General features: G+C 36.8%; 1 protein-coding gene across 4 annotated transcripts in view; it reads right to left on the bottom strand.

Annotated features, from left to right (window-relative positions):
* Positions 1–16,269, bottom strand: part of GABRG2 (gamma-aminobutyric acid type A receptor subunit gamma2) — a 226,250-nt gene that overhangs the window by 92,091 nt on the left and 117,890 nt on the right. For 3 of the 4 annotated variants that reach the window (XM_081504619.1, XM_081504616.1, XM_081504617.1), the window contains 3 exons: positions 6,340–6,491; positions 4,611–4,678; positions 1,568–1,788 (listed from right to left, as the gene is read on the bottom strand). In XM_081504619.1, coding sequence (XP_081360745.1) covers positions 1,568–1,788; positions 4,611–4,652 — 263 coding nt within the window. In that variant the 5' untranslated portion in view covers positions 4,653–4,678; positions 6,340–6,491. The remainder of the gene's footprint in view (positions 1–1,567; positions 1,789–4,610; positions 4,679–6,339; positions 6,492–16,269) is intronic. The other variant, XM_081504618.1, reaches the window with a different exon arrangement.

Here is a 16,269-nt window from a genome sequence, read left to right as displayed (position 1 = left end):
AAATATACATCAGAAGAGCATTTAACATGAAATATTTTGAAGCTATAAGATCCTGGATACTAAGATCTAGAAGAATCACATTATTCATATTTATTAGTGAAAATATATACAAATAATTTAAATGTTTGCTTGTGCTTACTTTTTTATTAGGTTCTATGTTAAACACTTGCATATGACCCCATTTAATCCTTATTACCACTCTGTAAGGTAAGAATCATTAACTCTATTTTATAGAAATTTAAAATAAATGAAAGGTGCTCAGTTGTAGTAGCAGGGTAGAGGCATATGTCATGGCGATAGAGGTGCCTTCTTTGCCAATAATCCCCATCAATTCTCACCTCATTCCCCTAAATAAAAATGTAACTAAGTAAAAACATCAAACGTACCATACAAATAAAATTTTGAGATACTTCTAGCAGCTAGACCCCTGCTACCAGATAGCTGCCTCTAGTCCTATACATATTCTGAAGAGTTGCTGCTCCTGTAGAAATCCTGGAGAACTGCCCTAATACCTACAAATAATACAATTCAGGAGCTTCCCAGGTGGCCTTATTGGTAACAAACTCGCTTTTCAGTGCAGGAGATGTAGAAGATGTGGCTTTGATCCCTGGGTCAGGAAGATCCGCTGGAGGAAGGCATGGCAACCCACTCCAGTGGTCTTGCCTGGAGAATCCCATGGACAAAGGTACCTGGCAGGCTACAGTCCATAGGGTCGCACAGAGTCAGACATAACTCAAGCAACTGAGCACAGCACAGTATGATACACAGCTAATCATCAAAGCCAGATCTGTCTGATTCCTAAGTCTGTGTACTTCTCTATTATGTTGACTTCATAATTTGCTCTTACCCATGAGAAACTTCAACATAAAAAATTTAAATGTATGCAATTATGAAGTGCTAAGATGATGGCATTAATTTAAGTCAAAAACCTGTCAAATGTTGGCTTAATATTTAAGTTCAGAAAGTAAATGATAAATCCTCTTAAAGTTTTCCCCAAGAATATCTATTCCAAAAATAGCAAAAAAAAAAAAAAAAAAAAGAAGTCAAACAGCCTATCAGTGTAATGGGGAGTGGATGTGTTGGGAGATGGAATTCATTCTAGCTACACTATTGTGCAGCTAAAAAGAAAAGAATGTACAGATTCCCACATCAAAAATTCTCCTTTAGTAATGGTTTCCTTGGAAACAGAAACATTTCCAAGCATATAAACTCCTAAGGATGACTATTTTTTAGTGTCCATATTTTAAAGTAGCAGGACGTACACATAAAAGCCAAGACTGGTGTAAAGGTCAGATGATCTCACAAAGGCAAGGGAAATTTCATATCCCTGTGAGAAAAGAGTTCCTACATCAGTCACAGAAAATGTTTTACCTATAACCTTTGAAAAAGTTCATTGATAAGAGAAAAAAGAAAAAAACAACCTAATTTTGTAGCATCACATACTATTTTGCTCAAGCATGCCAATCCTGATTTAGGTTTGATATCTGAGCTCTTTTTGTTCTAAGAGAACATAATTGATCTTTGTTTTATTCCCAACAACTACTCATTTCCTTTTCCAAAAGAATACCTTAAAGTGTAGAGCACTCGACCATCATTCCAAATTCTCAGCATCCTATTAGGGGTGGTTATCCAGTGTGCATCTGCCTTTTTGGAATTTCTGAAGAAAGTGTCTGGAATCCAGATTTTCCCCACCATGTTGCTATTCAGTCGGAGGACTTTAATGGTGCTGTTAAATTTCAGACGTCTGTCATACCATGTTTGGGCAAAAAATATATCAATTGTATATTCCTGTTTTAAAGAAAAAGGTGAAATGGAACATCATTAATATAGTAGGATTGTACTATAGATCATTTCTTTGTATTTATCATTTATGATCTCATTGCCAATACAAAGCAAAGCTACTTTGGATTTGAATGATCCAAAAGAAAGCAAAAGCTTGGCTAAGGAGACTCACCCATCTTCTGTAGACAAGGTAATACATTTTGAACAAATCAGTTCAGTCGCTCAGTCGGGTCTGACTCTTTGCGACCCCATGAATTGCAGCACGCCAGGCCTCTCTGTCCATCACCAACTCCCAGAGTCTACCCAAACCCATGTCCATCGAGTCAGTTATGCCATCCAACCATCTCATCCTCTGTCATCCCCTTCTCCTCCCGCCCCCAATCTACCCAGCATCAGGGTCTTTTCCAATGAGTCAACCCTTCACATGAGGTGGCCAAAGTATTGGAATTTCAGCTTCAACATCAGACCTTCCAATGAACACCCAGGATTGATCTCTTTTAGGATGGATTGACTGGATCTCCTTGTAGTCCAAGGGACTCTCAAGAGTCTTCTCCAACACCACAGCTCAAAAGCATCAATTCTGCGGCGCTCAGCTTTCTTCACCGTCCAACTCTCATATCCATACATGACCACTGGAAAAACCATAGCCTTGACTAGACGGACTTTTGTTGGCAAAGTAATGTCTCTGCTTTTAAATATGCTATCTAGGTTGGCCATAACCTTCCTTCCAAGGAGTAAGCTTATTTTAATTTCATGGCTGCAATCACCATCAGCAGTAATTCTGGAGCCCGAAAAGACCTGGGTAAATGAATTCTGGCAAAAGATCCTAGCCCTGATACAGTTGTTTGCATTTGGTATTTATGGAGAAGAGTTTCTCATGTTATTTTGTTGTGGGGGCAATTTTGTGTATTCAGGATGTTTACTAGCATTCTTAGCTTCTATCCACTAAGTGCTAGTAGCACCAACAAAAAATCCCACCCCCAAGTTGTGGCAACCAAAAGTATCTCCAGACATTGCCACATGTCTTTTGAGGAAATCAGTTAGTCAGGTTCAAAAAACCACTGCTACAGAGTAAAACAAAGTCCAGAACACTCAAAAACAGTTCTAAACTAGAGCTCTGAAGTTTAGGTTGCCTCACAATAAATTGAGGACACCAGAAGATCTAAGTAGTGTGAAACAGAAAAGGGGAATACACTCGATACAAAAAACACTTTGTTCCCTGTCTGGCAGATGGCACACACTCAGTGTAAGGTAACTAATTTTATTTTTTTTACTATTACAATTGTCTTTTTTTCTAAACAAGAAGAAATGCACCAATTAAAAGATAATCTTTATTACTGTACTAATCTGTCACAAAACATATTCAAAAAGTGCTAAAATGACAAGTGACTCTAATGATTACCCTCATGTACATGATTGACTTTAATCAGAGAAAAGAAAGTTTGATGTGAATTAGACCTGGAGCCATAACACCCAAGATCTATTTGGCTGTCATATTTAGATTTTATTTAGTATTATTTTACAGCTCAATTTTAATCTGTATACATATGAGAAAATTAATGGAAAAAACCCTTAGCGTTCTTAGAGCATGACCCTAGTGTTCTTAGAATATGAGAGTTGAAGAATGGAAACTATCCACGTTTCCTAATCTAATCCCCTTAACCCATCACCATTTATGATGAATACATATAAAAAAAAAACAACAAAAAACCCAACACCAGAAACCACAGGGAGATTATTTATCTGCCTAAGAAACACAGCTTGTCAGATCAGACTAGAATCTCCCTCCTTTGCCTGATTTCTGTTGTTTTGGATTGTATCCTTGCACTCCTGCCCTGTATCTCACTGGAATTGGCTACATTTCCACTGGGGTAAGTCACACCACTTTGTTTACAATTTAACTCTATATTTGTAGTCCACAAGTAATGAAAGGGGAACCTGTTGTGCCAGTAGATAGAATAACTCAATAATTTCTGACCTACATTATGGCTAACACAAACACGTTTTAAAAGTCTTTAAACCATCATTTCATAAACTATGACCCTGGGACAGCAGTTTTGGGTACCAGTATTCCTGAAATTATAAATTTTGTGTTAAAATAAACTACGTGTATAACTGATTCTTCTTAGATATTCACAAACTTCATCATAATTCTAAACAGTCTGAGAAACATGTTGCCATTTGTTTCATGGTTAAACAAGCAAACCTATTTGCATGGAGGTTGCAGGAGGTGGTACAGTTTTTTTAATCAACCTCATTGAGGGCAATAAATATTTTTCATATCTGAATCAGCAGAGTGTCCTTATTGCTTATTTGGTAAATGGTGTTTGAGAGTTACACTATCACTAATGTTATGTTACATTGTTCTACTCTATTCTACTCTACCCTCTTCTGCTCCAAGCTAATTTGTTATTTCAGATTTGGCTGGAAAGCTTTATAAAAAAAAAAGTTACATTTGTTGTTAAATCTAATGCACTATTTCTCCTCTGAGAAACAATTCTGATTTGAAGTAAAGTATGACCTCTCCACACCATGGATATTCTAAAACATGGTAAAGCACTATATTTTATTTTATAGTAAGCAGTACCTACCAAATAAGCAATGAGTGTTGAATTTTAAGATTATAGCATTTTACACAAGTTAATTTTATACACATGATCACATTTAATTTTTAATACAAATCATTAAAAATAATTATATTACAAGAGGGAAAAAAAAGATATGAAAGTTTCTCTCTCCCAAATTTTTTGTAAGGATAGTCCTTGTTATTTCCATGATAACACACTACCTCTCTAGTTTGTTAATGAAATAAACAATTAGAAACTTACCATATTGATAGCGTTCACTGGACCAATGCTATTCACATACATGTCTGTGTGAATTAATGTTGGTTTCACTGTAAAGAGAAACATAGAAATATATGCATATGAAGAAGCATAATGTTTTAATGCTTTATTCCTTGTTATTCTAGAAATATTTATTTTGCTACATTAGAATTGATTTATTCACAACTAATGTGGAGTTAGTGACTAATTCACTACATTTAGCTATTTGCTTTCAAAGAAATATCTCCTTCTAAGCACATTAAGGCATTAACTAAGCATAGCACAGTTTTGAAACTGATTTTCTTTTTAAGACTATATAAAAATGAATAAGTAAGAAAATACTGCACAAATTTTCTTCTTCCTTCTTCAGATATCATGACTTTTATTATTTTTTTCTTAAAGCTCCTGAATCGATTTGGGCATTGTAACCTGACATGCCCCATATAAAAAAATAAATAACTATTGTGTGACCTGGAGAATAAACTGCATTAGAAATATGAAGTAGACATAAAAAGCAACAAGTATTATGAATTGTTATTGAAATATTGCTCCCTGTTGATTCCTTTTATGACCACTTTATCCTCATTCACCTCTAGCCAACACAAAATCAATCTTCCTCAATGATTTAATGAATTCTGTGACTCATCAAATGAGAAAACCATATGGAAACCCAATACATACCTATTTGTCAAAGAGGACTGATAGTAAAAATCATGTAGTATTACATCCATGGTCTAATGAATGCGCTCCATTTTCATTTAATATTTAATGAACAAGGATTCATAACATCATTCTGGGCTTCAATTCAATAAGTACATCTCTCTCGTCTTTATCCATTTTCCTTGAAGTGCCATGCTCTAATTCTCTGTGGGGGATTTGACTCTTCACCTATATCCTTGCCTTCACATTAGTGAGGCTACTTTTCTGACTCTGAACTTTGAGCTTGACCATTTGGTTCACACTGGTTAATAATATATGAACAAAGGTGAGTGTGCTAGCTCTAATTCCAAGCATTAAGCCTTATGAGCTTCTATTTTTTTCTCTTGCTCTTTGCTATCATCATGAGAAGGATACTCCTAGCTAGCCTGCTGGTCCTAGAAGGGGAATGAGAGTAAAGCTTTCTTAAATGAGCAGCCTCAACCTGGCTGACCTTAGATTAGGCCACCCCAAGCAAAGGGCCAAATAAATGCTTATTACTCTATACCTCTGAGATTTTGTGTTGTTACACAGCTATAGGTAATCAGTATGTCCTTCCTTTCTTTTTTTTAAATTAATTTTTATTGGAGTATAGTTGATTTACAATGTTGTGTTAGTTTCTGCTGTACAACCAAGTGCATCAGTTATACATACAAATATGTCCACTCTTTTTTAGATTCTATTCTCATTTAGATCATTACAGATTGAGTAGAGATCCCTATGCTATGCAGTAGGTGTGTCCTTGTTTTTGGTGTTACTTCATAAAGCTGACACTTTTTTTTTTTTCTATAGTCTCTCAGTCTAGGAAATTTTAAATTGCTATTTCTCAAGTTAGCTTGAAAATCATCTTTCTTCATTTTGAACTTATCAATGCTCCATCTCCTCCCAGACTTGAATGCAGTTTATTCATTATTTTTACATTTAGTAAAAGTATCATTTATATCCTTCTAGTTATTGAGATAGGCTGATGCTTTCTTCTAATGTAGTAGGCCTCTTCATTTGTATAAAACCCATATCACAAGAAGCTTTAACATACCTCCTATATCAGGTCGAAGTTTATTATCATATCCTTCCAGGAGGTTGTTTAAGATGACTGTGACATCACCCTCTGGAACTTTTGGAGTCAAGACCCATGTTTTGTTAGAAGCATAATCTTCATAGTCATCATCAGATTTTTGTCTAGTGAGGCTAAGAGAAAAAAAAAATTGATCAAGAATCACATAGACTCCATCCAAGTTGACTTTTAGTCACAGACCATTGGTGGAAAACGAGAAACAAAGTAGGATGGTGGGAATGTGTTACAATGGGTTGCAGTGAAATTCTCAGCTGAGGTTTAGTCTAGCTAATTAAACTTCACGGAGGTAGATTAAAATCTGTTCAGGTGTACTCTTCAGTTTTCCAGAATGCTCTGTCCTCCCATCTATAAATATACCATGCTTTACCAGTTATCTTTGCCTTTTCCTTAGTTGATGTTCTTCCTGTCTACCCGCCCAACTTCAGAAAGCACTTATTAAGAAAAAAGTCACAAGAATTTTGCTGAAAGCAATGCTTAAATGATCATAACCTAGTCTAGGCATTCAGGCATAATGTCTACTTCTTTCTCCTTTGAGAAGTTAACTTGTTCCAACCTATGAATGAAAGTAAGAGACTGATAATTAGATTCACTCCCACAAACCACCAGACAAATCTCTCCCTCCTCAACTGAACTACTAAGGAGAGCTTCATTCTTGCTGTGGTTTCTTCCTCCGGGGTGTGTGTATGTGCACTTTTTTCCCGTCATTTGCACTGAAAGCAAGGGTGGTTCATTTATCCTTGATTGCTAAGAACTGGTACTATGAAGAAAGATGTAGCTGTAGACTTTAAAACACTCTTTATTATAGTAAAAGTTCCTAAGCTGGAAATTCATACTAATGGTTAATGTACTATTTATATAATCATAGAAATCAAATTATCTATTTTGAATGATCAAAAAGTGACATAATATCCTGCGATTCAGTTTTCTATGCCAAAACTTGTCAGAAAACCCACAACTAAACCCGAAGCTAAGGCTGATTTTGGAAGGATATTGAAATTCCTGTAGTTTGCCTCCTCCCTGCCCCAAACTCCATCCCCTCGCCCCCGGCACACATATACACATAAGATGATCATAGTTTCCAGACTTAGTGGGAATGCAAAACCTTGACATTTTCATTTTCATCAATACTCAGTAAATACTGGTTACTTTTGATGTTTATGGCGAAATTAAAAATTACAAAATACTTTCTCATACCAATCCTTATCTCCAGTTTATTTTCTTAAAGATATGGTAAGAATGAATCTTGTCAGAAATCAAATCACTGTCACATTACCCTGAATATACATCATATTCTCAAACCATGTATTATACTCAATTGTCCATATAGATATATATATACAGATATATATTTGTATGTATAGACAGATAGATGACTAAAGATGGTAAGTGAAAGCTGATTTTGTGATTAATTTGGTTTGAGAATGAGGATGGGAGATGAAGTTTTAAAAGTAATCACTGGCATGGATCAACTTAGTAAGTAAGTAATCTTTTTATCCCTTCAAAGCTTTACAATAGGAAACATAAAAACTGAATCACACACTCACATCAAACCTAACATAGCCAATCTTAAATTTTGCACTTCAGTTAGCATAAGAACTTCAACAAAATTTGAATTTCATAGATCACCCTCAGAGGGTATGTGTGAGGGGCTGGACAAACCTTCAGCCAGCACTCAAAACTACTTCAGTGCAGGCAGAGAGCAGTTGTCTGCTAGGAAAATTCCTCTTAAGCCTCAATTCATCATTTCTCTAGAGCACTGATGAACCCTGTGTAATAGAGTTCTAATCCTATGACCTGAATCTTACTAGTTTCAAAAGAAAAAAAAAAAAAAGTTATCTGAACTTATGAATATCTGAATATGGAATTTGAAAGATGGTAACGATAACCCTATATGCAAGACAGAATAAGAGACACAGATGCATGGAACAATTTTATGGACTCTGAGGGAGAAGGTGAGGGTGGGACATTCTGGGAGAATAGCATTGAAACATGTACATTATCATATGTGAAACAGAACACCATTCCATGTTCGATGCATGTGACAAGGGCTCAGGGCCGGGGCAATGGGATGATCCAGAAGGATGGGATGGGGAGGGAGGTGGGTGGGGGGTCCAGGAAGGGGAACACATGTAAACCCATGGCTGATTCATGTCAATGTATGGCAAAAACTATTACAATATTGTAAAGTAATTAGCCCCCAACTAAAATAAATAAATTTATAAAAAAAAAAAAATTAAAAAAAAATAAATAAATTAAGTATTTGGAATGGAAGTCATGTCAGCTACAGTAATGGGGAATCATCTGCCTTAACCTACCATTTATTTCCTCTTCTTGTCTGAATAAACTCACTGTTATGCTGTGGGAGCAAACTGGATCACCCTCACCCTGCTCTTTGCTTCGTAGATTTAGTGCAAACTTGGTGAAGAGAAATAAAGTTTGACTTGATAAAAAAAAAAAAAGTTATCTGAAAATTCCTCTTAAGCCTCAATTCATCATTTCTCTAGAGCACTGATGAACCCTGTGTAATAGAGTTCTAATCCTATGACCTGAATCTTACTAGTTTAAAAAGAAGAAAAAAAAAGTTATCTGATAAAGAAAATTTCAAATCCCTCTCATTACTCATTGAGAAAAGAGTGTAGTTGACCCATTGGATGCTGGACGTCATCATTATGAGATTTTATCACTGCTTAATTTGTTCAGGCTAAAGTGCCTTCAAAAGCATCTCAACCTCTTGCTTCCTTTCCCCTGAAGCTTCTCTCTTTTCCTCCCTCTTTGCTCTCTGAAAAAATGTACCCTATCAAAGTCTCTTCACGGAAAGGAAATATATATTAAATAGCTATGTTTATTCACAGTACTTACTCATACTAGCAAATAAATAATCCAAGTATGATGGTGCCATGTTACCTTTATTACTATTTTCTGGAAAACCAGGAGGAAAAATACATTAAGTGAAAAGAAAAGGATACTTCTTTAAAGGAATACTACTTTCTAGAATTTCACCTAGTAATTCTCTTAGAGTCATCATCTGTTGGATGCCAAAACAGTAATCAAATAGCTTATCTCAGGTAAAAGTGTCAGTGACAGATTTGGTCATACTTTAGGATGCCTACTTAGCCACAAAGAGGTAAAATGGAGTAGAGAAATTAAGAGTATATACTCAAGAGTTAGAAAGTAACAGGTTTGACTTCTGGCTTCATATCTTGCCTGTCACTTACTCTTTTATGACCTTGGGCAAATGATTTAATCTTGCTAAGCTTCACAAAGTTCTCATCTTTAAAATAAGAGTTAATACTGGTATTCTATCACATTTTTTGCACAAGGTTAAGGTAATACTTGCTTCACTGGTGGCTTGGACAGTAAAGAATCTGCCTGCATTGCAGGAGACCCAGGTTCGATCCCTGGGTTGGCAAGATCCCCTGGAGAAGGAAATGGTAACCCACTCCAGTATTCTTGCCTGGAGAATCCCATGGACAGTGGAGCCTGGTGGGCTACAGTCTATGGGGTCTCAAAGAGTTGGACATGACTGAGTGACTAACACTTTCCAAGGTAATGCTTATTAAGTGCTTAGCACAGTACCTGACACATAGCCCTGCAAGTAGATTTATATAAAAAGTTTCAACCTCATAACTAAAACCTGAATCTTCAGACACCGCTTCCAAGCTTTGATCTAATATGGGCTGAGAAGAACTAAAAACAGATGTTATCCAGGAAGAAAAATAATGAACCCCTACATTATAAATAAATGAAGTTTTTATTCTTTAGTGTGTTCCCAGCTGAGGTCTAAATTAATGGAGCTGATGAATAATCTGGGATTGTTTCCTGATTTGTTAAAAAAAAAAAAGAAAAAAGAACCTCTCTCATTCAAAATTGGCTATTTCTCCAGAATTCTCTGGAGTCAAGGCCTCCTCACTTATAGATGGGAGCTCTAGTAATAATGACCATTAGACAAGGCATTCTGTGGAACTGTGAACTCCATGAAAAAGCCTGGGCAGAAATAGATTGATAATGATGCAAGAAAACTGATTAACAGTTGTGTGGGCTGAGAGCAAACTTGAACTTCTAGCTAAAAGCATCTACCTAAATGTAATGGCCTATGGAAGTGATTATTTCTTCTTGTACCCTTTATAAACTAAATATAATCTTTCAGAGGAAAAGGACTGAAATTACATTACTCTTAACTTACCATAATGAAAAACATTTTTTTTTTGTAGTCTGAGTGATAAGTCCTAAAAGACAGTGCCAAAAAAGGTTGTGAAGTTTTCATCTTTGAAAACTTAAAAAAAAAAAAAACCTGTTAGAAAGCCATCCAACCAAGAGCCCTGGACCAACAACATGAGAATTTCCTGGGAAATTTCTAGAGATGTAGAACCCTGGGTCTGAATTGCTGAATCAGAATCTTTATTTTAACAGGATCTTCAAATGGTTCATATGCATATTAAAGTTGAGAATCTCAGTCACAGAGTGAACCAAGGGTGCTTAAACCCTTGTGTGTTTGTGTATATATGTGTGTGTGTCTATGTGTATGGTGTGTTGAGGTAGGCTCTTTAAAAAAGCACAGATTTCCAACTTCCTACTTCAGCTTTTCTGACTGACATCCTGTTGTAAATTAGAATATTACTTTTAATTTTCATCTTTAGTTACATGCATGATTTGAATGTAATGAGTTCAAATTTATAATGAGAAAAATCAATTTAAGAAAAAAGTGTTCGATGCATGAGACAAAGGCTCAGGGCCGGGGCAATGGGATGACCCAGAGGGATGGGATGGGGAGGGAGGTGGGTGGGGGGTCCAGGAAGGGGAACACATGTAAACTCATGGCTGATTCATGTCAATGTATGGCAAAAACTATTACAATATTGTAAAGTAATTAGCCCCCAACTAAAATAAGTAAATTTATTAAAAAAATAAAAAAAAAAAAGAAAGAAAAAAGTGACAAAAAAATAAATACTGAAGAGATGGGAGGTTGCACTCAATTAGACAGTAGATCTTAAATATCTGAATGTTGGTACATATTTTGGATACTTGACACTGTGAAGATAATCATGAAGTTTATACACTTTTAAATTTTAATCCAAGCATTTCATATTGTCACAGATTCAATAAAGCTCTCAGTTTTGTAGGAAGAAAAATCTAGTCTTTGTACTTTCTTAGGGCAGTATAACAGTACACACTTGGATGAGAAACAATAAAAACATTTGTCTTCTCACTTGGGTATCTTCACATCCATTGGTATTTGGCATCATAAATGCAGGATATATATTTTTCTTTCTCTGCCTAAAATCTCTTCTCTCTACCTCCCAAAGTGATATTGAGCATGGCTTATTCCATATAAGCTTTCAATTTTCAACACAAAAATCACCTTCTCAGTACTAGTAGAGGTCATTCCTTTCTGTTTTCTCTGCTTTTGTCATCCACCTGATCCTTTATATCTTCTCATCGGTCCTTCGACTGCTTCATAGCATTTGTCACAGTGTGTATTTACCGATTCGCATATTGTCTGTTTCCACTACTAAACTACAAATTCCATGAGTGCATGTGAAATTTACAATTGAAATTTATGAAAAGAATCATTTTTTTCTGACTAGTTTTCCTAAGATAAATAATACTAACAATGGCTATTGTTATGTATTCACCATGTTCTACACATAAACTTTGAGGACTTCACATACATTCTCCCACTTTTACCTTTAAAACCCTTATATTCCTATAAGTATCTCCATTTTACAGATGAAGAAAAACAGTGATATTTGCCAATAGTCCTTTAGTTTGCCAAAACCAAAATGTTTAACCATTATGCTGCAAGGGTTTGAGAAAGGAAATGGGGCCAAAGAATCTGCGATTTTACACTTATCAGAAAGTAAGATCATTTAAAACAAACACTTGCTCAAGCTCATTTTCCCTTAGGACAATAAATTCGTTTATGCCTGAGTTCAATAAGAGTACGGCACCTTCAGCACAAAGTTAATAACATTCAAATTTCATAAACTTGCCATTGCAGATACCAATGATTTGATCTTCTCACACTGAGGAATAAAAGCGGAGCTCGTAATTTAACTTAATGGATGTGATCAACTTACTCTCTTAAGTTCTTTCATGACTTGGAAAGCAGTGCATGCTGCAGTGGTAAGGCATAAGTTTATTTCAAAGAGTGTCCTCTAGCTACTGGAAAAGGTGAACTTTGGTATAAAGTGTAGGAGCAGCTATGCTAGATAAATATATATCCTCGGGGTGGAGGGGACTTAGAATCTGATCATAGGAGGAGGAGACTACATTCTGTACATCCCTGAATGATGAGGGATTCTTGAGAAACACTGTGGTTTAGTGAGAAGGAGACCTGGGGCACAAGCTGCTCTTTCATATGCAGCCTTTAGTGTCCAAAGGAATTCTGTATCTCCTAGGGAGGACATGTAAGAACCTGTGCAGAACCTTTCAGGAAGGGTGCTCCATGCACAGGTGTGTACGTGAGTGTATACATGCATAGAAGCTAGAGTAAGGGTAGGGGTATATTTAAGGATCAATTCTGATGAATTGTTCTACTTACAGTGATGCCCCGTTAGCTCATAACATGCTCAATTTTTTGATAATTAGGTCAGTAGCTGTTGGTGTGTTTATTTGACTAAGTCAACTATCAAATGTATATATTCCAATGTACAAAATGCAAACTGTTTATTAACATTTGCTGAAGACCCATATCAAATAAATGTCTGAGGGGTTTTATTAGCAAAGATGAATTTTATTGCAAGTATCAGAATATTTGGGCTTCCCAGGTGACTCAGTGGTCAAGAATCCATTTGCCAAGCAGGAGATGCAGGCTTAATCCCTGGGTCAGGGAGATCCCCAGGAGAAGGAAATGGCAACCCACCCCAGTATTCTTGTCTGGGAAATTTCATGGAGAGAGGAGCCTGACGGGCTACAGTCCATGGGGTCACAAAGAGTTGTAAACAACTTAGTGATTAAATACCAAGCAGCATCAGAATATTCAGACTAAATTGGGAGGGATATATAATTTTAAACCTAGTGTAGTATAAGCTTCCTGGTGCTTCAATTCAGCTTCCCATCTATGCATTTAACAACTTGGATTCTTTCTGTCTTGTCCTTCTGTCCTCCATGGTATCAGCTTCAGCTCAAAGTTGGCTTAATTGTATGATCAGAACTGAAATGAAAGTCACTCAGTCATGTGTGACTCTTTGTGACTCCATGAACTATACAGTCCATGAAATTCTCCAGGCAAGAATACTGGAGTGGGTAGCCATTCCCATCTCCAGGGGATCTTTCCAACCCAGGAATTGAACCCAGGTCTCCCACATTGCAGGCAGATTCTTCACCAGCTGAGCCACAAGGAAAGCCTGTATGATCAGAAGATGCTAACAAAAACTTCTCTCTATGCTTCCTTATTTACATCCATGAAAAGAGATAAACTCTTCTAGATGTTTAGTTTTCTAAAAGTCCCTAGAAGTTCTCATTTTGTGAATCACTAGCCTGAATACACATGAATTCATACATAAGAAACCAAATCTATAGCTAGAGGATGGGACTATGTTCATTATTTTGGTGTAATTATATATCCTACCACTAGTATCAAAGATGAAATCATCATCCCCAACGACATATGGACTTCAGAAACCAAATGAAAATTGGGATATTTAAGATAAGGAGAGAAAATGTGGAGAAGATAACCATAGCACTCACTAGGAACAGAAGGTGTAAACAGGAAAAAAAAAAAAAAAAAAGTCCATACAGGTCATATTCTAGGCTTATTATTAAAGTCCATTTTCTTTGGTCTAGCCCCCTCACTGTGATTTGCTGTTGCTGCTGTTGTTTATTTGTTAAATAAAAGTGAGAGAATATGGACCAGCTAGGACTCATGCATAGCTGAAAGGAAAACATTTTGGCATTATCTACTAATGATGAACACACATGTATCCTGTTACCCAGAAAGTTCATTACTAGATTTAATCAAAAAAGAAATGCATAATGTATCTAGTACAAGACATGGATAAGAATGTTCATAGTTGCATTATTGGTAATAGAAATTCATATAACATAAATAAATAGTAGAATGCACAAATAAAATATGGCATATACACAGAGTGAAGTGTTATACAATACAAATTAGTGAACTACTGCTATGTGCAGAAAAACAAATCTGAAAAATTTAGTAGTCTCACAAGCACACCAAAACCATAACTCTCTGCAGAACAACCATAGCTGAAAAAGACTGGAAACTATCATGGTGCTTTTCAGGTCTACTATATCCTTATACTTTTCTGTATATTCATTCTATTAATTTTTGAGGGTCTGATATTGAAACTCCAACTAAAAATTTTAATTTATCTATTTAAAAAATAAGTACTATAGTGCAACTACATGTAAGTTTGTTCTGTATTTTCCAAGTCTCGTGTAAATGTATTATTATACTATCATAATTTAAAAAATAAAAAAGACGGAAAAAAAAAAAAAAAGACTAGATCCTACCAGAAAAGATCTTCTCTAACTAAAGACATAAAGAAAGAACCACAGTGCGATGGGTAGGAGGGGTGGACTCACAATATAATCAAATCCACAAAGTGGAAAATAATTGTATTGCAGAGATTCTTCCACAGGAGTGAGAGTTATGAGCCCCAAGTCAGCTTCCACAACCCGGTGTTCTGGTAGATGGAAGACAAGCCCAACAGAGCATGTGGCTTTGAAAGCCAGCCGGGCTTAATTGCAGGACAGGAGCCTCACAAGACTTCGGAGAAGGTAATGGCACCCCACTCCAATACTCTTGCCTGGAAAATCCCATGGACGGAGGAGCCTGGTAGGCTACAGTCCATGGGGTTGCTAAGAGTCGGACATGACTAAGCGACTTCACTTTCACTTTTCCCTTTCATGCACTGGAGAAGGAATTGGCAACCCACTCCAGTATTCTTGCCTGGAGAATCCCAGGGACGGGGGAGCCTGGTGGGCTGCCGTCTATGGGGTCGCACAGAGTCGGACACGACTAAAGTGACTTAGCAGCAGCAGCAGCAGCACAAGACTTAGGAAGACGAGAGCTCACTCGAACGGCGCACACAAAAGCCTCATGCACACTGGAACCCAAGGGCAAGATCAGTAATTTGTTAGGAGCATGGGCCAGACCTAACCTGGTCTTGGAAAGTCTCTTGGTGTGAGCTATGGCTCACTTTGGGGACACAGATACTGGCATCAGATGTATTGCAGAAACACAGCAGCTTCCGTATCAGCTCATTAGTACCAAGACCTGGCCCTATCCAGAAGCCTATGAGTGCCAGTGCTGGGATGCCCCAGGCCGAACAACTAACAGGGCAGGAACACGGCCCCACCCATCAGCAGACAGGCTGCCTAAACTCTAAATAGCCCAACAGCATCTGAACAAAGCTGGGCCTGGCAACCAACCAGACTAGGGACCAACTAAGCCTACCAGACCATCCACATAGTCAGATGCCACAGCAAAAGGACCCCAGCAGACCTCTTAGGGGAAACTCCTAAAATATATAGCTTGGGTGACCAGAGGGGACTGCTCTGCTGGGACTCATAGGATTTCTCCAAGGCCAGGAAACTGAACTATTCTACCACAGACATAAAAATACAAACAGCAACTTAGACAAAATGAGGCAACAGATGAAGGAACAGGATAAAAGCCCAGAAAAACTAAGTGAAATGGAGACAGGCATTCTATTGGAGAAAGAGTTCAGAAAAATGATCTAAAGATGATCAAAGAACTCAGAAGAATGGATACAGCAAGTCGGAAGGTATAAGTTTTTAACAAAGAGAAAATAGGAAGAAAAACTAAAGAGATGAAGACTACAATAACTACAATGAAAAATACACTAGAAGGAAAAACAATACTCACGTTTTTGCTTGTGTACACTTTGCCGCAAATAGGAAGCC

The sequence above is a fragment of the Giraffa tippelskirchi genome, chromosome 6 (assembly GCF_054371585.1).
Source record: "Giraffa tippelskirchi isolate mGirTip1 chromosome 6, T2T-mGirTip1v1.2.pri, whole genome shotgun sequence".
Classification (NCBI taxonomy): Eukaryota; Metazoa; Chordata; class Mammalia; order Artiodactyla; family Giraffidae; genus Giraffa; species Giraffa tippelskirchi.
Note: the sequence above shows the minus strand (reverse complement) of the source record. Positions and strands in the feature narration are given on the sequence as shown.